The sequence below is a fragment of the Eulemur rufifrons genome, chromosome 11 (assembly GCF_041146395.1).
Source record: "Eulemur rufifrons isolate Redbay chromosome 11, OSU_ERuf_1, whole genome shotgun sequence".
Taxonomy (NCBI): Eukaryota; Metazoa; Chordata; class Mammalia; order Primates; family Lemuridae; genus Eulemur; species Eulemur rufifrons.
In genome coordinates, this window is record NC_090993.1 from 1233868 (window position 1) to 1256419 (window position 22552).

General features: G+C 57.7%; 1 protein-coding gene across 1 annotated transcript in view; it reads right to left on the minus strand.

The window, feature by feature from the left end:
- Positions 1-4373: 4373 nt before the first annotated feature.
- LOC138393358 (calpain-8-like) overlaps positions 4374-22552 on the minus strand; it is a 35393-nt gene continuing 17214 nt past the window's right edge. Inside the window, exons 7-18 of the mRNA XM_069484477.1 lie at positions 22070-22155; positions 20221-20295; positions 19366-19511; positions 16487-16665; positions 11561-11701; positions 10224-10342; positions 9485-9632; positions 8809-8937; positions 7657-7854; positions 7541-7562; positions 5889-5955; positions 4374-4461 (exon numbers count right to left, since the gene is read on the minus strand). Coding sequence (XP_069340578.1) covers positions 4374-4461; positions 5889-5955; positions 7541-7562; positions 7657-7854; positions 8809-8937; positions 9485-9632; positions 10224-10342; positions 11561-11701; positions 16487-16665; positions 19366-19511; positions 20221-20295; positions 22070-22155 — 1398 coding nt within the window. The remainder of the gene's footprint in view (positions 4462-5888; positions 5956-7540; positions 7563-7656; positions 7855-8808; positions 8938-9484; positions 9633-10223; positions 10343-11560; positions 11702-16486; positions 16666-19365; positions 19512-20220; positions 20296-22069; positions 22156-22552) is intronic.

Below are 22552 nucleotides of genomic sequence, written 5' to 3' on the forward strand. Positions count from 1 at the left end.
TCTGCCGTGTCCATTCTCTGCAGCACAGTGGTCACCACCCCCTCCCCCGCACACAGCCTTCCTCCGCTCTGCACCCGTCCCGGCTGCCCTCAGAGCCACCTCTCAGGGGACCGGCCCACGAAACGCCCCCTTCTCTGGGGAGGCCCCTAAAACACAACCTGAGCCCCCAGGAACTGTTTCTGCCTTTGCAATCTTGCCCTTGGCCGGAGCTGACTGTCACAAGGGTGGACGCCCGACCCGAGCTGAGCTGGCCGGTTTCTCCCGCCCATCTGAACTTGGAAAGGAGGCACAGGATGACCAGAGCCTGTCTCGGCATTGAGAGCCCAGGAGATCCGACTGCTCCGTGTCTGAGGCTGTCTCCACTCCTTATGCTCCTGTGTCGGCTGGAATTGTTTTCATTATCATTAAATTTTTGCTTAAGGGTTAGATTCTGTCAGCTTGAAACAAAAGAACTAACGGAACCATTTTCTCCGTGATTGCGGGGTCCCCGGAGAGAGAATCCGGTGGGCTCGACCTCGCGTCGCCGGACCGGCTCCTCCTGGGTCGGGGGCCCCCCCAGGGCCAGTCGGCTGCGGTTGGGAGGGGCTGGGGTGCTGGGCCCCCTAGAAACTTGGCTAGAGCAGCCCACCCCTGGGAGTCGTGGGGGCCGCTCCGTGCTGACACCTTTCCGGGTAGTCGAGGAAGGGCCCCCACGGAGGTTCCCCCACCGTGAGATCGGGCAGGGGGTCCCTCGACAGCAGCGAAGTTCAGCCTCAGTGGAGGCTCACCAAGGTTTTCTGAGGCCGAAGGAAAGGTCTCCTGGGACCCTGTCCCCCGTGGACTGCAAACCCCCTCGCCGTGGACCCTTGGTGCCCGGTGGGCCGCAGAGCCGTGTGATCTGAGGTGGAGGACAGGCCTCCCTGGCTAGTGTGTTCCCGTAAGAGATAACTCATTCGTTATTCCGAGATCTGTCCAAACCTGCGCGTCTAATTAGCTTTAATATCCTCTCTGCAGCAAAGCCTAATGTGAAAACACAGACACACGCGAGGAAAACACATTTGGTTAATTAGCCTTGTGGAAACAGTGTTCCTCGGTCTGCGTCCAGGTGTCTTCCTGGAAAAAGCCAAGGCCCCGCGTCTGATCACGGGAGTGGCCTCCCCGGGCCTCCCTGCCGCCCCTGCGCTCCAGAGTGCCGGACTGGCCGCTTCCTTTCGTCCTCTGCAAACCCCCCACCAACCGCCGCCACCGCAGAGGTGCCGAGTCACAGTCACACCCAGGAGGGCCACTGCAAAGCGCCTAGTGGAGCCCCTCATTGGATTTTTTTTCTGTCTATTTTTATTATGCTACAATATACATCACTTGAGGCGAGGAAGAGAAAACTACAAGTGAACAAAGATCCTTCCCTGTTCGCTTTGCACCTGCTCTCCCCGAGCTACCCGGGGACAGGTTTGATACCGTATCTCTCCCCACACCTGCAATCACAGGTATCCAGTACATGATGGACGGAATGAAGAAAGGAAGGAAAGGAGGGAGGGAGGGACAGAAGGAAGGAGAGGAGTCCCAAGAACGGAAAGTCCAAGTTAGGAGAAGAGAGTTCTTTAAAAGCCGAGGTCGAATACAAAACCAGAGGGGCTCTGAACTGCACCATTTCCATTCTCGTTAAACTCTCATTCGGGGGCGGAACCCACACATGCTAACATATCGTTGGCCAGCGTAAAAGTTCACATTTGCACGAATTCTGTACCCAGCGGGATTGTGCAGGTGAGCCGACTCACTGGTAGTTTGTAAAAGCCCCATCCTCACCACCCCCACCCCCCAACACACACACCCAAAAGTGAAGTTTGATCATCCCTGACCCTGATCCCTGGAAAGCACTCCGGGAGGCCGAGGGGCCTCGCTGGCTGCGTGCGGCTCCGTCCCCCCTGGCCGGTCCCTCCCCAGGCTCCAGGCTCCAGGACGGTGTCCTCCCAGCCCCAGGCGGCTGTCAGAGCCCTGGCAGCTCCGTCCCCCAGCGCTGTGCTCTCCGTTAGGGACCAGGAGCGTGAAGCAGCATCGGGCCAGACACGGTGACTCACGCCTGCAATCCCAGCACTTTGGGAGGCCGAGGTGGGAGGATCGCTTGAGCCCAGGAGTTTGAGGTTGCCGTGAGCTATGAAGACACTACTGTACTCCAGCCCCAGGCAACAGAGCCAGACCCTGTCTCAAAAAGGAAAAGAAAAGAAACAGAATTAGAGGGGATTGTGCCAGGAAACAGCTGGGGAGAGCGAGGGTGATGGTCTGTATTCTTCCCAGGTCTTTCTCCACCCTTTGTTCTCCCGGCATAAAGCTTTCACGGTGGAGAAGTCTGCAGTTTTCCTCATCTCCGAACAAGCTTCTGAAACGTCTTTCAAGGCAGCTTTGGTGAGGAGAGCGTGGGGGGGGGCCTTCTCTTCCTGCCGACCTCTCAGCGTCTGTGTCATTTGGGCTTCTGTTGAACAACTGGCTTCGGCAGCGAGGGGAGGAGGCACTTGTGGGCTTGAAGTGGCCCAGGAAAGTCCAGCATCCGGTGCACCTGGACTATGAGCGGCTTAAATCAAGGGTTGGCGAATCACAGCTTGCAGGGCCAACCCAGCCCTCGGCCCGCTGGTGTAGGGCCAGCAAGCTCCCAGGGGTTTTTCCGTGTTTATAGAGTTATCAAACAGACAAAGGAGACTATGCAACAGAGATATACGCGGGGCCCACACCCTGAAATATTTACTCTCTGGCCCTTTACATCATGAGCCTGCCAGTCCCCTGGTAAACACAAGCGCTATGGGTCATCAAATGTCCAAAGTCCACAAGAAAAGACAAACACCTAGAAAAGTCCGTGAGGCCAAACATTCATGTCCAGTGGAGAATGAAGTGACCTTAGCAGGCTCTCGGGACGCTGTTCGTTAAGGTGACGAGGGTAGACGCCTCCCCAGACTGAAATGAACAGCGACTGTACCACGCGGAGGTTATGCTGGCCGGGCCACACCACCCAGATACCTGGCCACGCACACCTGGAGGCAGCGGTGAAGGTATTTTTCGATGAGGTTGACATTTTCATCAGTAGGTTTTGAGCAAAGCAGATTAACCTCCCTTAATCTGGGCGGGTCTCAGCCAAGCAGTCGACGGCCTGAGAGAACAAGGACTGACCTCCCCCGGCAGGAGGGGACTCTGCCAGTGAGTCGTAGACGGCACCGTGGGCTCTTCCTCGGGTCACCAGCCTGGGGGCTGCGTGGCAGATTTTGGACTCTGCTATCGCGTTGGCCAGCTCCTTAGGGCAAATCTCTCTCTCCCGGCAGCATCCTGCTGCCTGCGTCCCTGGAGAACGCTGAGGACCACAAAGCCGGGACCACATACTCATCTTTGCAGAACTTGCTCTCCGGCTGGAAGTAAGGCCCCGCGTGGCTTGTTCCTGGGACGCTACTGGGTATCTGGCCAAGGAAGAGCCCAGAGTGTCTGCGGATTAGACCAGGCTGCTTTCTCTGTGTGTCCCAAGCCCCCCCGCCGCGAGGCTGAAGACACGCAGAAAACAGGCTCCTGGTATCTGCCACGCTCTCCCCAGCGGCTCCGTCCAGTCTCCCTACACATCTCCCAGGCTCTGAGACTGTGCCCAGGGCGGGGCTCCCATCCACAGGCCCCAAGGTCAGCGGCAGGTCTCTGCTTCCGCCACTGTCTCTCCTCCGGCCCGCGAGGCCGAGCGGTGACGGAAAGGCCACAGGTGCTAGCAACGTTTTTCCATTTATTTTTTCCTTTTCTTTTTTTAAACACTTGCGTTCCATAATAGCCGATATTCCTCAGTGCTTACTCTCATCGTTAGAAAGCCCTCAATCTCCAAATGTTTGTTTAACATTTTTCGCAGAGCAAAGGAGGGGGCGCCACAGGCCTCTGCAAACAGACGCTTCCCAAAGGCAGGGCAGGGACCTGCTCTGGGGATGCTAGATCCAGAGGGTCGTGGGCCCAGACCCCTTGGCTGAGCCCTGGAAGGTTCTCCAGGCAGCCAGACGGCTGCATCCCACTGCGGAAGCCACAGCATCGCTGCCTTCAGAGCCCACTAATTCACGGTCCCCTGGGGCCCATGAAGCCCACGGAGGCCCCTGGAGAAAAGGTCACCCCACCTCCCACCCAGAAGCCCCACGTGGGACGTGCCCACGGCAGCAGCAACAGGACAGTTCAAACGACCCTCATCCCAGCGAGGCCTCTGTGCTCAGACCCCAGCAGCCAGAAGGTTCTTCAGGGAGCTCTGAGAACAGGGCTGGCCCAGGCACAGCCCAGCCGGTAGCCCAAGCCAGGGACGTCCAGCGACTCCTTGGCTGGCCAGCGTGTCGGGTGTGGGGGCCAGAGGCCAGGTCCTTGTCCCCTGGTTCTTGGTTCCCAGCACCACTGAATGGTCACTGGGACCGAGTTGACCGAGCACATGAGCAGACCACGCAGACGCAAGCAGGCAGGGGGTGACAGGTGACGAAAGCACAGCGCATTCTGGAGGGTGGCGGACACCCTCAGTTTAACAAGATTTTCCCTTTTCTGCCGATTCCCTAATTTTATGTTAAGTGGGGGGTGGAATAGTCATGGTTTTTCTTAGAAAGGGGTGGAGAGTTCCTGGAACTGGGAGCCCTCCCCATTTCTATCCTTGGATGGCAATTCCCGGGTGTTGCCATGGTTTCTGTAAACTGTCATGGCGCAGGTGGGTGTGATTTTCACTATGTTAGTGAGGCTAGGTCACCCGGGCTATTGTCACCTTGCTGGTACGGATGCTCCAAGGACCCTCCTTTGTGGCCTTGATCCTATGGCCACTCTGTGGCCTTTCTACCTCTTTCTGGTTGGTCGGTCCTTGGAGACCCCTTGACATGTCATCTGTTCTTTCTTAGAAGCCCCCTCTGGTCACTTTGTTCCTCCTGGTAGACAAAGCATCTCCTGGTGCTGTTTCTTTCTCCATGGAAACCCCCTAGACATGGCATCTGTCCCCCTTCCTCCGTGTCCCAACCTAACAAGCTGTGTGGCCCCTCGCTGGCCCCTTCTCCTTGGATTAACCTCCTGGACTCACAGACTCCCGTGGTTTTCAAACCACCCTCACACACGCATTTTATCTGATCCTCCCCTTTCCCTGGGGGAGTCAGGCATCGCTGCCGTTGTGCAGATGAGCACACTGAGGTCCCCTGGCGTCTGAAGGGGCATCCTGGGACTGGAAGCCAGGCCTGGTCACGGCACGGCACATGGTGGCGTCTCCACCGCACCGCAGGCCTCTCTCTGCCTGCTTCTCCCGGTAGCGCTCACTCACCCACTCAGCGGGTCACCCGCAAGAGAATCTTCATCGCAAGCCCAGCCTAAGACCCTTGGGAGGAGTCAATGAGATTATATGGGTAAAACAGTGCCTGAAGTATGGAAGGTTCTAGCAAAGGGAGCTAGTAGGATTGCTATCCCTGCAGGCGCCAGGCCCTGCAGGAGCAGCCCGGCAGCCTCGGGCTGTGACCTCGTTAACTGCCCTACCCGAGGCGGAGCTTGCCCTGAACATCCCTGTGTGACAAATGTGCCCTCAGCAAGCAGGAAAAGAAAGACTTAAAAACCCGGCTGTCCGAGGACAAAGCTGGTCTCATAAATAAGCCACCAAGTGGGACTGATCGGCGGCACCGAAGGTCCCAGCTTCCCAAACCCACAGCCTGCCCAGAGCCCTCCCCTGCCCCTAACGAGGTGCCGGCGGTGTTCACAGCCAAGACGGATGCTGCGGCGTTTGGAGCCCAGGTTCAGAGTTGAGTAGACTCAGGGCAGCTTGGGCTCCGTCACGCACAGCGGAGGAAGTGTCACAGTGACGCTCGCATCCTGAGCAGAGCAGGGCTTGGGGCCAGAGTCTCCGGGCCGTGCCAGGTCGTCTGTTCCCTGACGGCCCGGGCCACACGGCACTTAGGTACCTTGGTGCCATGGAGACCGTCAGCGGCAGATTCATGGTGACAGAAGGGACCGTGGTGGGTGCCGGGGCTGGGGAAGGGGGGAGTCAGTGAGCGTTTAATGGGTGCAGAGTTTCACTTTCATAAGATGAAAACAGTCTGGAGATGGAGGGAGGTTGCAGGATGACGTGAATTTCAAGTTACGTGTGTTTTACCACGATTACAGAGGCAAAAAAAAGAATATACAATCAGCCAGAGACAAGGTGGCTTTTTTACCTAAAATTCTTAAGATTCTTATGTGCTGAAAAGGCCGAGAGGACGCGGCCTCCAGGGTCCCGGAGTCCCCGGGAAGGGGTGTGGGCTGCAGGGAAGGGGCCCACAGTGGGGACAGGACCAGGCCGGGCACCGTGGGGGAGCTGGGGGCCCTGCCACACCCCCAGCCTTCCAGACGGAAGGCAGCGTCCCAAACAAGATGCAGGGGGACAAAAAGGAGCAGACCCCGGGGCTCAGTTTCCTGATTTTCTCCAAGGACTGTGAGTGAACTGTCTGGGGGCTGGGCCTGGTCGGGCTGTGACATTCCCAAGCCCACACCGTGGGACACAGAGAGGAGTGACAGTTCTTGCCCTGCCCCAGGATCCCAGTGGGAAGCTGAGAGTCTTGTGCCGTGGGAATTGCGGGGGGACCACTACGTAGCGGGGCAGCAGGGTTATCTGGGAAAGCTTCCTGGAGGAGGGGGTGCCTTCACTGAGCGTCGGAGAAGGAGTTGGGAGCTTCCCAACAAGAGCACTGGAAGGCAGTCGGGGGTGGGGGGGGAGTGGGTGCTCAGGTCGGGGGGGAAAATCCATGAATGCCTCTCTCGTTGTCCCTGTCCCCTCCCCTCCTTTCCCCAGGGTCCTGCCGACACCGTGCGAGCCACCAGGAAGAACGGCCCCTCCCCAAGGCCTTGAAGGCCCACTCAGTTGCCCACTTAAGAATCCCCCAAATCCGTAATCACCGAGACTGATGCTGGGAGGAAGTGAAAGCCGTCTTGGGGGAGAACAAGTCACTCAGGCAGTGACGAGCGCGTCCTCGGCACCTGCGTGAACAGAGCTGCCTCGGCGCAGGGGCAGAGAGGGACAAACGGTGGCCGTGAACCTCGCGGTGTCCCCTGCGCCTCTGTTTCTATGGCATGTGGTTTCCAGAGAGACGGGGCAAACACGCCCACTCACGCCGCTCGGAACCGGATTCTCCTCCGGGTGCCCTGAAGAGGCTTCGATTACTCACGGCCGTCAGGACTGTCTCCCGGGGGGACTTCAAGCGATGCTCCGGCCAAGGCATCCGAGGAATAGCAATGGAACCTTCCGGAGCCAGGAGCCTCCGCCTGGAGCCAGTCCCTGGCCCAGCCCTGGAGGAAGAAGACACCTGGCTGGTGGGTTTGGGAGAGGAGACCTGGCTTGGTCTGCTCTCCTCTCTCTCTGTCTCTCTCTCTCTCTTTCTCTCTGTCTCTCTGTCTCTCTCTCTCTGTCTCTGTCTCTCTCTCTCTCTCTCTCTCTCTCTGTCTCTCCCGCCTTCCTCTCTCCCCCCATCTCCCCTTCCCTATTCCCCGGCGGCCATGAAGTCTGATTTCCCAACAGCCAGCTCTACGGCCACAGTAGTACAGCCCATCTTCTGGCGCTTAAGGCCCTTTTACATATTACCTGGTTCGTCTTTGCAGCGTCTCTGTAAGGTGAAGACGCGACACAAGTAGCCCCCAGGGGCGGCTGGGAGGCTTCCTGGCAGGTGAGAGACCGTTCAGGGCAGCATGGCAGCTCACCTGGGCATCCGGGACGCCCTCCTGCTGTGGTACCCGGGGAACCTGGGGTCCAGGGACGGGGCCCCGGGAGGCTGGGAGCACAGGCAGGCCCAGCGGTGGCTGCACAGTGGAACATTCTAGGGCCCCAGGTGTGACGACAGGGCCGGGCCGGGAGCTGGTGACCGTGACGGAAGACGGGGTGAGTGGCAGGAGGAGGGTCTCCAAACAGGAACCAGGGAAGCAGGGGGCTCGAGGCCGGAGTGGGGCCAAGGTCAGACGGCTGCTGGCATGTCCCACTTCCCTCTCGCTGACAGCCGCACCGAGACCTCGGGCAAAGGCACCCACCCTGCCCTCTCTGCGCCATCTCCTCCTGACAAGGCCCGAGAAAATAGTAATTATCTGCTTCAGTTTGAGTACGTCTTTAAATAATTAACATTTACGGAATGGCTTTGAACTCCTCAGAGAGGAGCTGCTGCGGAAATATTATTATTGTCTAAAAAAATACTATGTCTCGAACCACAAGCTGCTGCCAGAGAGTCTGTTGTCTCATCCTGGGGGGTGGCTGTTTGCAAGCTGATGAATTAGAACTCGATTTCTCAGACTTTTTAATTTAGATGTTAATAAATTCAGTAATTTTATCCATTGATTGTGCTAGATAAGATCCTTTGGGAATAACTTCTCATTTACAATAGTGACCTGGGCAAGACGAGGCGCAAACTGTTTGATAAATGCCCGAGACGGGAGAATATGAGGATCGCGCTAGGAATGCCGCCGTCTCGAGGGCTCCGAGTTACCCGACGTGCTCCCCGTTACCCGACGTGCTCCCCAGCCCAAACACGGCTGCTCAGCTGCGCTAATATTCCTGTAAGGAACATGATGCCTACACACTCCGATCTCCTGCTTAATTGCTCCACCCGGCCACGGTGACTCTTGCATTTAATTGACTTTGCCTCAATCTTTACCCAAAGGAAAAGGATATAGAAGTAGAGGGGAAAATGATTTCAGTCGTGTCCTCCTCTCTTCCCCTCCCCCGTCCCAGGCCAATAGGCATCTGGAAGGAGACGCAGCCGTCAGCCCCCAGGGCCTAGGGACCCGCAGGGGAGGCAGGGAAGAGACAGGTCCACTCCCGTGTGAGGGGGGCCCCGTTTCTCTGCATGGGGTGGTGCCTGGGACCTGGGGTGTTGGAGATTTGGGGAAGGAGAGAGTTTCTGTCGCTTCCAAGAGGGTCAGCTCGCAGCCCCCTGTGAACTGCAGCCCGGAGGACGGCTCCGTCTCGGGGTCAGCCAGCAATGCAGACCCACACTGGGGATTTTACCACGGAGGCGTAATTGCTCTCGAAGCCCCCGACTTCACGTCTGTCTGGGTTTCTAGGACCCTTTGGAGGGGACCCAGCCGTCCTCTGGACATACCTGTCCAGCCTCAGAGCCTGTGCCGGGAGCCTCAGCCGGTGCTCCCAGCCCCCGGGCTCCCACCTGCTGCCCGCCTCCTCTCCAGCCTGCTCCGGCCTTCCGTGGCCTCGGCTTCCCTTCGCTCCCCCACCCCCCTCCCAGCCTGCAGCCTCTCCTTGGCCACAGTCTGGTTCCACATTCCAAGTAGACCATAACCCCCTGACCACCAGTGAAGCTGTGCCCATCAGCCCCCAGGGGCCTGTGCCAGGGTGGGAGGCAGCGGCCAGGAACCACGCGAAACCCCGGCCTTGCTGTCTGGAGGCGTAACCTCCACTCCAGTTGTGCCGTCGTGAGCCCACGGTTACAGTGAACCTCACTCTGCGAGCACAGCCGCTGGCGTGAGGCGGGCGTTCCGTGGGGGTGCACGGGGGCTGGAGGGACCCACCCAGACCCCTCCCCACGAGGGCCGTGAAGCCGGCGCCCCCCCCCCCCAGCCACACTTTCCCTGGGGTCCGGCTTTCCCGGGGAGGCACAAGCAGCACCGACAGGCCCAGGATCGGCTGGGTGGAGAGATTTTCCTTCGCAAAATGAGCAGCAGCCTCAGACCATCTGCTAGACGAGAGGTGGGAAAATGAATCCCCTTGGACTGAGACGCGGGAAAGAGCAGCGGGCGCGCTGAGGAGCAGACGGCTCCGGAGCCCGGGTGCGAGGCGCCTCCCCCAGCTGGGCGTGCAGAGCCTGCAGACTCGTGCCACGTGACGGACCCGGTGACACCTGTGGCCTGGGCCCCCCCCCCTCAGGTCAGCAATATTCCACGAGTGTTGTCGTACGTTGACGCCCAGAGGCTGATGCATCCTGACCTTGGGGAGCGGAGAACGGAAGCCCCATGTTTGGAACGTTCCTGGACTCTTCCCTCGGCGGATTTTAATCTCTTTGCTTTTCCTGCAATAAACCGTAACTGGGAGTCTAACCGCCGTCAGTGAGTTCTGCGAGGCCTTCTAGCAGATAATTCCGGGAGCTTTTGGAGCCTCCAGACTTGTGATCGGTGTCGGAGTGAGGGTGGTCTGGGGGGACTGTCCCCTCGAGCTTTGCAGCTGGCTGCCTCTCCTGGGAGTCGGGTGCTGCTTGGATTGTTGGGGGGGCTGGAGGCAGGAGATTCAGAGGTACCAGCACTAACCCACCGTGGGATTTCGGGGTTACCCCCACAGCAGTGTCTCCAAGATCAGGAAGCTGCTGCTGCTGCTGCTGCCGGAGTCTGAAAACTGCAGAGACCATCGCCGATGCTGCAGCTGCCCAGCAGCCCCGAGGCGGAGGACCGGCTGGGAACAGAGAAAGCACCAGAAAGACTCATGGTGCCCAGAGCTCAAGCACCTGCTGCCGTGCGGGAGGAGGAAGCGTGGCCCGGCCTCCACTCCGGCCTCCTAGTCTAGCCCCAGGTGTGCTGCAGAATGAAGCCACATGGAGCACTGTGCACACCAGGGAGTCCAGGCCCTCGGGCTGCCAGGGCTCTCGGACAGGACAGAGGCTCACCGGGAAGTCTCTGAAATGGCTCGAACAATAAGAACATTTTACCATCTCACACGTCAAGAAGTCTGGAAACAGGACGTTCTAGGCTCGGCGAATTCTGGGTGATGAAGCCATCAAGGATCAGTTGTTTCCGCCTTTCCACTCCGCCATCCTCGGTGTCAGCCGGGTCCCCTTGAGGTGGCAGGACAGTCACCAACCTCCCATCCTCACGCAAGCCCCTTGATCCTCAGTCAAGACGGGGTCGGTGCACACTGCCCCACTGCAGGGAGGGAAGCCGGGGAGAGGGAGCGGGCGGCGTTTGCAGCCTCCGTCTTGCGTGTGGCTCGACCAGAAAGGAACACACTCGCCGCAGCACCGTGACTCTGCTCTCTGCCGGCCCGAGGCCACGGCTCTGCACACAGTAGGTGCTCAGCACATGCAGGCTAAGAAGTAAAACATCCCAGAGCCGGCGGGGACCGGAGCTCACTCCGCTCAGTCAATGGTATTTCCAACCCCGGTACGGGAGCTTCCCGCACCGCCACCAAGAACCAGCCCCCCTTGCCCAGCTCTTGTCTAGGACGCGGCCGGGGAGGCCGACCCAGAGCCGTTCCTGGGTTGCTCGTTATCTTGTTCTCGCATCATGCGAGAGACTGACTGGCCCGGGCAGTAGAAGCCTGGAGAACACGCCGGAGAAGAGCCCCTGCCGGCAGCAAAGCCATCCCCGCAGAGATGAGAGCCTTCGCCAGTCTTGACCCCAGAACTGCAGAGAGAAGGGCGGGTTCCTGTCCCCGAGGAAATCGAGGACAGTCTTGAGTTAAAACAGACGCTTCCCATGGGGCCCTTCAGAGGAGCTGAGACCGAACGGCTTTCAAGGGGAGAGACAGTGGCTCAGAGCAAACCGTCCGAGCATCGGAGAGCCCCGTCCCCAGCAGGACCTGCGGGCAGGCACACCCCCACTGTCCTCAAGATGGGGATGGGGACACACTGAAGTGTCACAGCCTCTTCCGCTTGCAAGTGTGACAAAACCTCACCGATCTCAGCGGCCCCACGGCCTCCTCCCGGCATCTCTCTGTCACGCTCAGCTTCTGCCCGGAAACCGGAGAGACGTTAACGACTTCGCCGGAGACGGTGTCGAGCGTGGAGCCCGGGAACGGCCTTCGCCCCAGGTGAGTCTGAGATGGACGCCAGGTGCCGCCCCCCAAACGAGCCAGAAGAAACACGAAAGATGCCCGTTTTCTGCCCAAGGAAGCCGAAGGCCCAGAGAGAGACGCACAGGTACTTTGGCTCATTGGAGAAGCTAATGAGCCTGCTCCCCATCCTAATTAGTTGCACAATCTTGGACAAGTGCATAACCACTTGGAATATGGGTTTCTTCGTCTGTAAAATGGAGTTAATGTCGCTGACTGCACAAGGATGCTGTGAGCACCAGATAAGAGGAGGCGGGGGTGGGGGGTGGCGCCTCCTGGACCGGGAAGTCTCCGTCCCATCCTCCCTCCCGCCCAAGCTCCCCGCTCCGCCTTGGGCATCCTGGGGACAGCAGGGACACTCTCCTGTCTCCCCAGCACGACTCGGAGGCCGCCGCCTCGGGGGGGCCAGGTGGGCAGAGGACACACACCTGTGAGTCCCTGTACTCGGGAGAGCAGCATCCGCCGGGGGACAGCAGCTGCCCCCCAGCCCCCGCTTGCTTGGGGCGGCTGTTCTTTGCCCCTGTGGCAAGGCCAAGCCTCAGAGCCTGCGGGAAGACAGCAGCTGCTGCTGGGAGGTCCCGGGTTCATTTCTCCTGCCTCTTCCTTCCTGACCCCCCCTGGCTCTGCCCTCCTGGGGGCTCCCGTGTCGGCCTCCAGCCTCAACCCCAGGTCAGGAGCAGCTCTGGCCCCCGGGGACCAGGGACACCCCCCCGCCTCCCTCCTGCTCACCCTGGGAGTTCCTGGACAGCACCCACGGCAGTCCTGGTTCTGTGCAGTCAGTAATTATCTAAATGGGAACAATAACCCGCATGGACCACCCAGCGGAGTGTCCTCAGAAAAGTCATTGTGTATAGGGATGAACTCTTACGTCCCACGGCTCCTGGACTCCCAGCACAGGTGGGGAGGGACTTCGGGCGTCCTGAGCACCGTGTCCTGGTCAAACACCAGCTACCCGGCTTTCACGGTCCTTCTGTGGTCTGCAAATCTCCCGTTTGAATTGCAAATGGCTCCTGCAGAGGAAGCTTCCGGCACACACAGAGACATTCAGAGCCGGTGGGCAGCCCCGGGCTGGCCACCAGGCTCCTGCTTGCGACTTCTCGTGGGACCCGACCGAGAAGCGCGGTGCTTCCTGAGCCCCTCAAGCTTGGTGTGTAGACCTGACCTCCCTCGCGAGGGACTCGTAAGGAATCACTGAACAGCAGCTGCATTTTTAAAGCACTTTGCAAAGTGCCACATAAATAACGCCTCGCGGAAGAGACTGTCACATATATAAAATGCTCTAGACGGCAGAAAAAAATTATCGCCTGAGGCAGAGACACACGCGTCCATGCCAGGAAGGCGGGTCTCTGGGCGCGAGGCGCCTGCGTGCGCTGAGAATTAAACGTCAGCAGAGACGTGTCCCTGTCCTTCACCTCCCCCGTGCCACACGAAGACCGCCGGAGAGATGTGCAGGTGTTTTTAGCATCACCAGCAAACGAAATCTGCCTAAAAGATCAAAACAGTCCTGATGGTGACATGGTTCCGATGACTGTCCACAGGGCTCTGAAAAGTGTCAGGGAATAAACAAAGCCATTCCTTCGCAGTCTTACCTGTGGTTGCCAGTCCCTGACTCACTGCATACCTGTAAAGGCTTCTAAAGGGAATTTCTCCTTCCACTAATAAGAGTCAGATGTCACTTACAAGGGCAGCTCAAGGTCAAACACCACCACACACACACACACACACACACACTCCCCTCCATTTCAATAGCAGTGTTGGGATGGATGGCTTTATTTTTAGACCAAAAAAAAAAAAAATTTTTAGAACTAGCATGTGATTGTGTAAAGCGCACAATCTTTGAGTTTGATCACTTCAGTGTTCTAGCTCTGAGCAGAAAAGAGTCAGACAGACGGTCCCATCCTGGGAGTCAACCGAGCCTGTTCTACAACACAGGCAAAGGCTTTGAAACCCTGGTGAGAAAACAGACAGACCCTACCAAAATCTGATCAAACAGAGAATGAGAGGAAACCACAAATAAAATATAAGCGCCATGAAATGGAACGTAACTACAAACACAGCAGGGATGTAAGCACGGCAAGAAAATGTATGAACAATTTTGTGCCAATAAAATGAAACAGTGAGATGCCCGGAATGATTTCCGGAACAACTGAACTCATTAACTTAAAAAGAAATAGAAGGCGAACTTCCGGGTAAAGATAGTGGGTTGAACACATGCATCTAATATTTTTCCTCCCTAAACCCCACTGAAACCACAGCAGAAGATTTTTTTAGGTTAAAAAAAAAAAGCAAGTTGGAACTCAGGTGCACGAGTGGTAACGACCTTCTTGGCAGTCTCGAGGAAAATGAACTTGGCCATCCCAGGCAGCGTCTGTCTCCCAGGTCCTCACACACGGGCTGCCCCAGACACCCCCCTCTGTGACGACTGCGGCAGGAAAGACACCCGAGGGCAGCTTCTCGCCGTGGACGGGGCTCAGCCCTGCCTGGTGACTCCCATGACAGAGCTGGGGTGTCAGCCCTGTGCTCGCTCCAGGTGCCCCCAAAGCCAGGAACACCCAAAGGCAGAGGTGACACCAGGTTCCCTTCCGTCCTCGCTGAGCCATCCTCTGGGAGGGACGAGGCCCTCGGCTTCTTGGCCTCACACTCCATGTGCCTTTGCCATTCTGTCCCTCCTGAAGGCGACTCTCTGCTTCTGCCAGGGGGCCAAGGGCGTGCGACCAGCACCTTCTTACCCTCCCGGCACCAACGTCAAACCCAGTGCCCTGCGGCCCCCTTCCTCCTCGCGTACCCTTGCAAAAAATAACACGTGCCAAAGCCTGCCGGGAAGCACCCACCCGCTCCCCGAAACTCACATCTCAGGCCCGGACACGCTGAAATCCCACCACTGAGCACTACAGGTCCCACCGGGAGCCCCCGCGACTCACGCAAGTCGCGTTTTTTTTTTTTTTAAATCTTCTATAGGTGTTATGAAACAGAAAGAGAGATTGTGTCTAGCTTGTTTGCATCTACGATGATCGTATTGGATACATGAGATGTAAACGCGTCCCTCTTCGAGAATGTTTTTTTTTTAAATGTAACAGAATTGACTTCAAAATGTTTTACATTTTCATTTCAAGCAACAGAAATTTTCGGCTATCTAGCATCTCTCAGCTTTCATCCGGTGATGAGACAATAAGAGAGTAGAAGTCATCGGCGTTACCATGACAAAGAAAGTTATTATGTTTTTCTGGACTAAGTGCCTTCTAATGTCAAAAAAGTAGACAAAGAAAATGTATTTGCAAAGAGTAAAAACATTTCTGACTTCTCTGTGTGTGATTTTTGCTTTTAATGCTGAGAAAAGCTAATGCTCGTGGGGCGTCTGCCCCGTGCCTGTCCCTGAACCAGCGCAGGATGTGCGCCGATTCAGCCTGTTGTCACGGCAACCCAGGCCGGCTGTCACAGCAAACAGGCCGGCGGGAGCCACTATCGCCCCACCTTACAGATGGAGAAACTGAGGGCTGGTGAGGTTAAGTAACTCGCCCAAGGACACGTGGCTGGTAAATAGGGATTCGAAGTTTGTCTGACTCACAGCCTGAGTTTTTAGCCACTACACACCTTGACTTTTTTCTGGAATTTTCTCTAAATTTTCTCTATTTCTGCCGCCTCTAATACTTTATTTTTACCAGGCTCGAGAAAACTAAATTTCTGCCCAGACTGAGAACGAATTTTCTATCCCTTCCGAGTTGCTTTATTTCTTGGATCAGAGTGCAAACTTCCGGAAGTTAGTTTCTCTGCCAGGTGAGTCACAGTCCCCAGTGCCTGGGGCCTTGCCGCCAGATGGCGCCATGACTTGGGGCCCGTGGCCGCCTCGCTGTCCCTGAGATGCTGCCCTGGGGCCCGTGGCCACCGAGCTGTCCCTGAGATGCTGCCCTGGGGCCCGTGGCCACCGCACTGTCCCTGAGATGCTACGCTGAGACTTTGTGTTTGGCCAACAGTGACACTGAGACTTAGTACTTGCTGAACCCTGATGGGGCTGGACTCTGCCACCGAGAGTCCCCTCATGTATGACAGCAGGCGGCTCACCCCTCAGGGCTCAGTCCGTGTCCTGGTCCCCCGGAACACGGTTTCCTCATCCTCTCTGGGCACACAGAGGCCCCCCAGAGATCCAGGCCCCACAGTTCCCAACACGGTCCCAGCCGGCCCCCCACGACCGCACCTACTGTGGAACAAGCTGCAAAGCTGTCAGCACGGCTGCTCGAGACCCCCCGCAGTCTCCGTCCCCCCGCACCGCCCGCGCTGACCCTCCTTAGCAGCGGCTCCCCCAAACCCCCCAGCTCCCCACGGCATTCTGGGCTCGCCTTTTCCATCTCACCTGTGGTGACCGAGGTCTCAGAAAACCTATTCAGCTCAGACCCCAATTCAGCCATATCCTCCTCTCCTCCCTGAGTCACCTCAGGTGCCTCATGCCCCATGTTCTCAGCTCCTGTCCCCTGAGAAGCTGACACTTAAAAAAGAGTCTAAGGAGCACGAGTACACCGAGCCCTCGATGACGGGTGAAGTTCAGTGAACTACACGTCTCAGTGTTAACAGCAGAGGTTTAAGCCATAGGAATGAATCTCTAAGTGTGGAATTCAGGCCTCCGTAAGGCCATTGGGAGAGGTATTTGCGGGAGCAAGGGCAATGCTTGAGCAGCAATAATCAAGCAATGGGAAAGATACACTCTGATTACTGGCCAGAATATTCAGTCCAAAGACATCAAGTGCACAGTAAAGGATGAACCCAGCCCGGCGGTACCTGGTAGACGGCGTAGCCGATGCTAAGCGTGCCCTGGCCCATCCTCTTCTGCCGCCCGCGGTTCTTCTGCATCAGGCCCAGCAGCACCGGGCAGCAGGGCTCGCCGCCACCGCCGCCCTCCTGGTCTTCATCCGCCTCGTCCAAATAGAGCTTGAACTGGGGGTTGGTCCAGTAAGTGGCTGGAAGTTGCCCGGGTGACGGTGGTTCCCCACATGGGCGGTGAGGAGAGAATGAGAGGGAAGAACTTGATCATCCCAGGGAAAGCGTAACTCTGTCCAAACCGTGCCCGGCACGCGGGGGCAGGGGGCATCTCCTACCCCCTTCCCCACCCCGACACAAGCAGACGCAGCCCTCAGCATTTGGAACGTCTGCGCTTGTCCCTTTCACCAACCAGGAGCCCAGACACGCCTGACTGGGCAGATCCCGGACTCCGTAACCCCAGGGCCACGTGGGCTGCGCTGGGAAATCACCCCCAGGGCTTTCTGGGCAAAGAGTGACCATGTCCTCGCGTCCAGCTCCTGGACTGTGAAGACAAACCCAGCTCCTGGAAGAAGGGACATCTCCGGGTCCAGAGCATGTCCCCGGGACAGATGAGGACAAACTCCCGGAAGAGACGAGCTACCAAGGAGGCCTCAGCCAGACAGACAGAAAGACAACGGCTCCTGCCATCTGATTGTCACATGTCCTCTCTCCGAGATGGCCCCAGTGCCAGAGCGCAGCCCGAGGCTGCCCTGAGAGCTAAATTCCGTCCATCCCCCCAGGGGCATCACGTGACGGCTTCCGGGTCGCAGCCCACGGATGAGACACACGCCCTTCCAGAAAAAGCCATTTAATAACGCGTGGGGAGTCACAATGGGCAATTAAGAAGCATTCCTGCCACACCACCTGTGGCTGTTTTAAAAGACTCCGTTTCAAAGATGACTTGTTTTAAAAAAAAAAAAAAACTCTCAATCTAGTAACTACACACTGCAAAGCACAGAGAGGTCAAGGGGATCGTCCGAGGGCACACAGCAACTCTACGACAGAGCCCAGCAGCAAAGCGTAATTGCAGAAGACGGGCCTGACAGGTGTCTCCACACGAGGGCCTCAACAATGCAATAATCCTGCACCCCGGGGGGCCAAAGGAGCGGGAGGGGGTGGGGGGGGTTCTCCCAGCCTTTAAAGAAGGGTCCGACTTGATGAAATGACAAGGCACTCACAGGTGACCAAGAGCCATTGATCATTATTTTTTCTCAATAGTAAGATTACTTATTCGATTCCACCGTCCAAGGATCTCCGCTTCCAAATTTTTTATTTAGGACATAAGTGTACAGATTTTAAAGCCAAATGTCAGTAGATTCCAGAGGACACAGAGAAAATTCTATAAGCTTCTATACGCACATCATCACCACAGGGCAAGAGCCGTCCGTCTCTTGCTGGCAGTCAGTCGGCGGCACAGATGGGCTTGTGATTTGGTGCCTACGGACACCTTGGAAGCCCCTCAGTTCCCAGCCCCCGAAATGATCCATGCAAATTTCCTACGCATTTTCTAAGCGCTTGTTAATGGTGAGCATATTTTAATTTCTCCCAAATGCAACATTACTGCGATCCCTCCATTTTTTGTTTACTCTTTAACGGGACCGGAGGAAGAGAATGGGCCATAAAAATAACGCATGGCATTTGTGGACGCCGCCCAGCTCGCAAGCGCTTCCCCGCGCCCTCCAAGTTACGGGGCTCCCCGCGCCCCGGGGGGGGGGGGGGGTTGGAAGGTGGGAATTGTGAGCCCCTTTGGAGGATTGGGAAACTGAAGCTCAGAGAAGGGACACGCCCCTCCCGGGGGCTCACAAATGCCGAGCTGGGCAACAGGGCCGGGGACGTGGGTGTCCCTCCGTCCTCTCCTCTCGGCACTTGGGTCACAGCTGCCAGACTGGGGGGCTGTGGGCTGCGAGGGGGGTGAAAGAGGAGAGACCCCGCCAAGCCCGGCACTGCACCCAGGTGGGATTTTATCGTGAGCCGCGTCCCCAGCAGAGACCGACGGCCCTGCCCGTGCGCTCGCGGGCCAGGTCAGTCCGCGCACCCACAGCAAACCCGGCAGGGCGCGCGGGGTCTGGGGGGTGGAAAGTGGAGACGGTGGGTTTCGCTTTTCTTCGTTTCTCCTTAGAGATGTGGGGTCGGGTCGTTTTGAAGTTTCTTCGTCAGGGGCCGGCTCTGCTGACTCCACCTAGGAGGAGCCTAAGACACGCATGTGTCAGTGGCCTTTCCTGAGCCGGGAGCCTCCCGCCTCTCCGGACACGAGGACCCAGGGTTAGTGAGTGGCAGTGGTTTGCGCCGGCCTCTCCCCAGGAGGGACTGAGTCCCGCAGACACGACTCCTGCGGGAGAGGGGAGTCCCCCTGTGCACCCTGCGTGTGGCCACCCCGGCCTGTCCCGTCTGCACCCGTCCGCCTCGACTCAGGCGCAAACACAAAGCAAAACGGCGGCTCTGATGGATGCAGCGGCTGGAACCGCAGCCTCTGTGTCCCAGAGCGCAGCAGGGTGGCATCAGCCAGCTGGGCGGTGGGGGTGGAGGAAGCCCAGGAGAAGGACGGGGGCCTCGGTGTGGAGCGACAAGGGCGGGGTTAGTAGGAAGAAGCACGTGCTTTGTGGCCAGGGGAAGGCGGGCGAAGCAGGGACAGTGTGAACACACAGAAGCTGACACGGGCCTCAGGGGAGCGGCCACAGAGCCACTGCCCACCCTGGGCTGCCCGGGCTCCAAGCCCTGGGGACAAGCAGGGCCTCCAGGGGGTGTCCGGGAGCCGAAGAGCAAAGTCCAAAGGCTTTATCCAGAGACTAACGTATGTGTCACCCAGCTCCGAGCGGACAACCCTGAAGGAGGCTGGGCCCCGCAGCCCCTCGCCCTACCTGGGTGGTTCTGGCAGCCCCGGGTCCAGCGGCCGTTGAACAGGACCAGGTTCCACTTGCGCACCTCCTCGCTGCTCAGAGAGTCCGGGGACAGGCTGCAGATCTCCAGCCGAGAGAACTGCTTTAAGAAATCCGAAAATGACATCCTGGGGGCAGAGGAACCGGAGGGCTCTCCGTGAGTGGAGCTGGGCTGGCTGGGGAGGCGGTTGAGGCTTGCCCACCGGGCACAGGGAAGAACCGACGGCGGCCCTGGGGGGCTGGGCCGGCTGGATCTTTCCACGGCCCACCCACACAGCCGTGCACATGGCCGTCCACATTCCGTGCACCCGTCAGCCTCCGGGTTCCTGCAGGGAAGATTCCCGCACATCTCACCAACCCCAGGGCGTCCCCTGAGCGAAGCTTCTGCCTCTAGGTTGGGGTAAGCCTAAGCCCACAGGAGGTTTCTTTCTCCTTAATTCCCAGTGATGTCCAGCTAAGCCGTACCATATTCGGGGGTACCCTTGTTATCTTCCTTAGCACACCAGCAAAGGAAGTTATCCTATATTGATGGTAAGCCAAGCCTTAGCTTAGGGAGATAGAAGCGGTGCTCTCCGCTCGTTGGAAAGACAATAGAAACTGAGAAAGACAGGCTGGTCACTAAGCCACACGGAGGGCCCGGCTGCCTTGGGTTCAGTGCTGCAGACGCACTGGACTAGAGGTAGAATTATGCTAGGACAAAACGGGGAGAAGAATGAACACCCCATAGCTGGGAACCACGTCGCATTCCTGGAAGACGTGGCGACCGGCTGCGCCCCCAGCAGAGCTGGGAAGGGACCCAGAACCACGCGGACGGATCCGCAGCAGAAACGCTCTCACCAGAACTCTCCGTCCTCGGCTTGCTTGTCCAGCTCCTCCTTCTTCCTGGGGTCTATGTCATTCCACTCCGGGGCACTGGGGGTACAAACGGAGGTGGTGGTTCCTGAGGGGTCCACTGAGGCACACGCCGTCTACTGCAGCTAAACTCCTCCCCCAGGGCCAGCCGTGGAACCCCAAAAACACCTCGGTTGGGAGCAGGGCAGACGGGGGTGAGGGGGTACCGTCTGGGAAGGGGACGCAGGCCGGGGACACAGGGGCCACAGGCACTACCGGGGTTGCCCCAGACATGCCGCAGCGGGAACATCACGGCCTTGCTCTGATCTCCAGTCTCCAGGCGAGTTTCATGTTTCTGGGTCTCCCAGACTCCCAGACTCTGGGAGTCTGAGACTCCCAGGCCCCTGATCGCAGGAATGGGGAAGTCCAGGAAAGGGGACTCAAGAGTTCGTGTCACAAAAAAGGCATGTGCTCCAGTACCAGTTAGAAAGCTGTCATTCCGGCTTGTCCCTCGGTCTGGGGTGAGCACAGCATGAAAGGGCCTGAGCAGCCCTGGGCACATGGACGTGGTCCACTGCCGGAGCCTGCAAAGATGACCATCAGGCCCAGCTGATGGCAATTTCCCTGAAGTAATGTCACCCCGCCAGGCCTCATGCTGGTGGCCTTCCCTGGCAATATTCACATACTTTGTTCAAATGCCATCTCCAGCTGCCTGACCTTTGCAGAGTCAGGTTTCCCTGAAGTATGTGCGCAATGTCTACACAACTGGGCGGCATCAAGATCCATCTTTACAAAAGAAAACATTCCCTTCCCTGAATACTTTCAGCAAAGCTCCACACCTCCCCTCCCCGGCACAGAAGCCGGGCTTCGATGTCACGTAGCCAGGTCACCCTTTTAGGACAGCTGGCAGAGCCGAGGTTTTGGGTTCTGCTCAATCTTAGGCAGTGGCGTGAAGAACCTTCCTACAGGAGGCCCATCCCTGGCCCCAGGGTCACACGTTTCTTCGTGACACAAACCTGAAGGAAACTACTGCAGCTCTGAGCAGTGACAACGCCGTGATTAAACGTGCTGAGGTTCCCTTCGAAAGCCCTGGAGGCGTCACAGAATACGGACGACCCTCGAGGATTAAGGACGCTTTGGGAGGGGGAATTATCATGACCATTTCCACTTCCGGTGGCTCTTCCTCAATGTGACTGGCAGATGCTAATTCGTTCCCCGGCGCCGATCTGCCGCCCGCCCTCCCTCCCGCTGTGCTAACTGGGCAGACACCACCCTGCGCTCTCCTCATCCTCCTGCACCCTGGGGACGCGGATTCCGGGGCACAGCTGTCCTGGGAGGCCACCACGCCCGCCCAGCTTCCCCGCACCAGCCTGCCCCTGGTCAGCAGTCACTGCCGCCCTGTTCATCGCTGCCTGCCGGGCCGGGAGCCCCGGGGCTGCCAGGGTCAAATCCCATTTTCTCAGCATCGTCATCTCTTGGTGCTGAGGGCTTTGGCCTTTGTCAGGGTGACCAGTGTTTGCGGAGTGGAAAGAATCAGACTGTGAGTGATCGATGTGACCTCTGGACCACCGTGGCGTGGCAGGTGGAAAACACAAAAGCCCGTCAGCGCTAAGCAACATTGCACGGAGCTGCCAGACTTTCAAATGCCAACGCAGAAAGCCAGAATCAAAGACTACGGCTCGGTGGTTTCTATTTTGCTTTTCCCAGCCTGGAATCATTTAACATTCTCTCCCGAACAGGCTGTGTGATCTGTGGACAGCAAGTGCTGCTGAACTCACGGTGACACGGGTCTCATTACTGTGCGTGTTACACGACGCCTTCCACGGAGGGAGGCGGGGACTGGGGAAGAACCTACTTATCGCTCCAGGCTCCCGACCACTCCACTTCACCCCAGGGGTTCCTGAGTCGGATCAGCTGCTCCGGGCGGCCGTGGAGATCCACCTGCGAAAAGCAACCGAATCACCACCCTCCTGCTGTCTGGCGCTCACGTCTGCACATGGGCTGATTTGCACTGAATTTTTCAAAATCCCGAAACGACCACACTTTCATCTTATTTTTATGTATGTTTTCAGAATTTGGCCAGCAGATCTATTTTTCATCACTGGTTTGAAGACAATAAAGAAAGAGTCTAGCACAAAAACAAGTTTATGTCTGCTATAACGGGGATTTAGATTTTAGAATTGACTAAGATGGACTTCCTTCTTAACATGTGAGTCCTCATGAGAATAAACACCCTTCAGACACACACCAATAGCACAGCGGTTAACATGCATTGAGTGTGATCTGTGGGCAGGGCGCTAGGCTGAGCATTGCAAATTCATTATCGCCTCATTTAAAC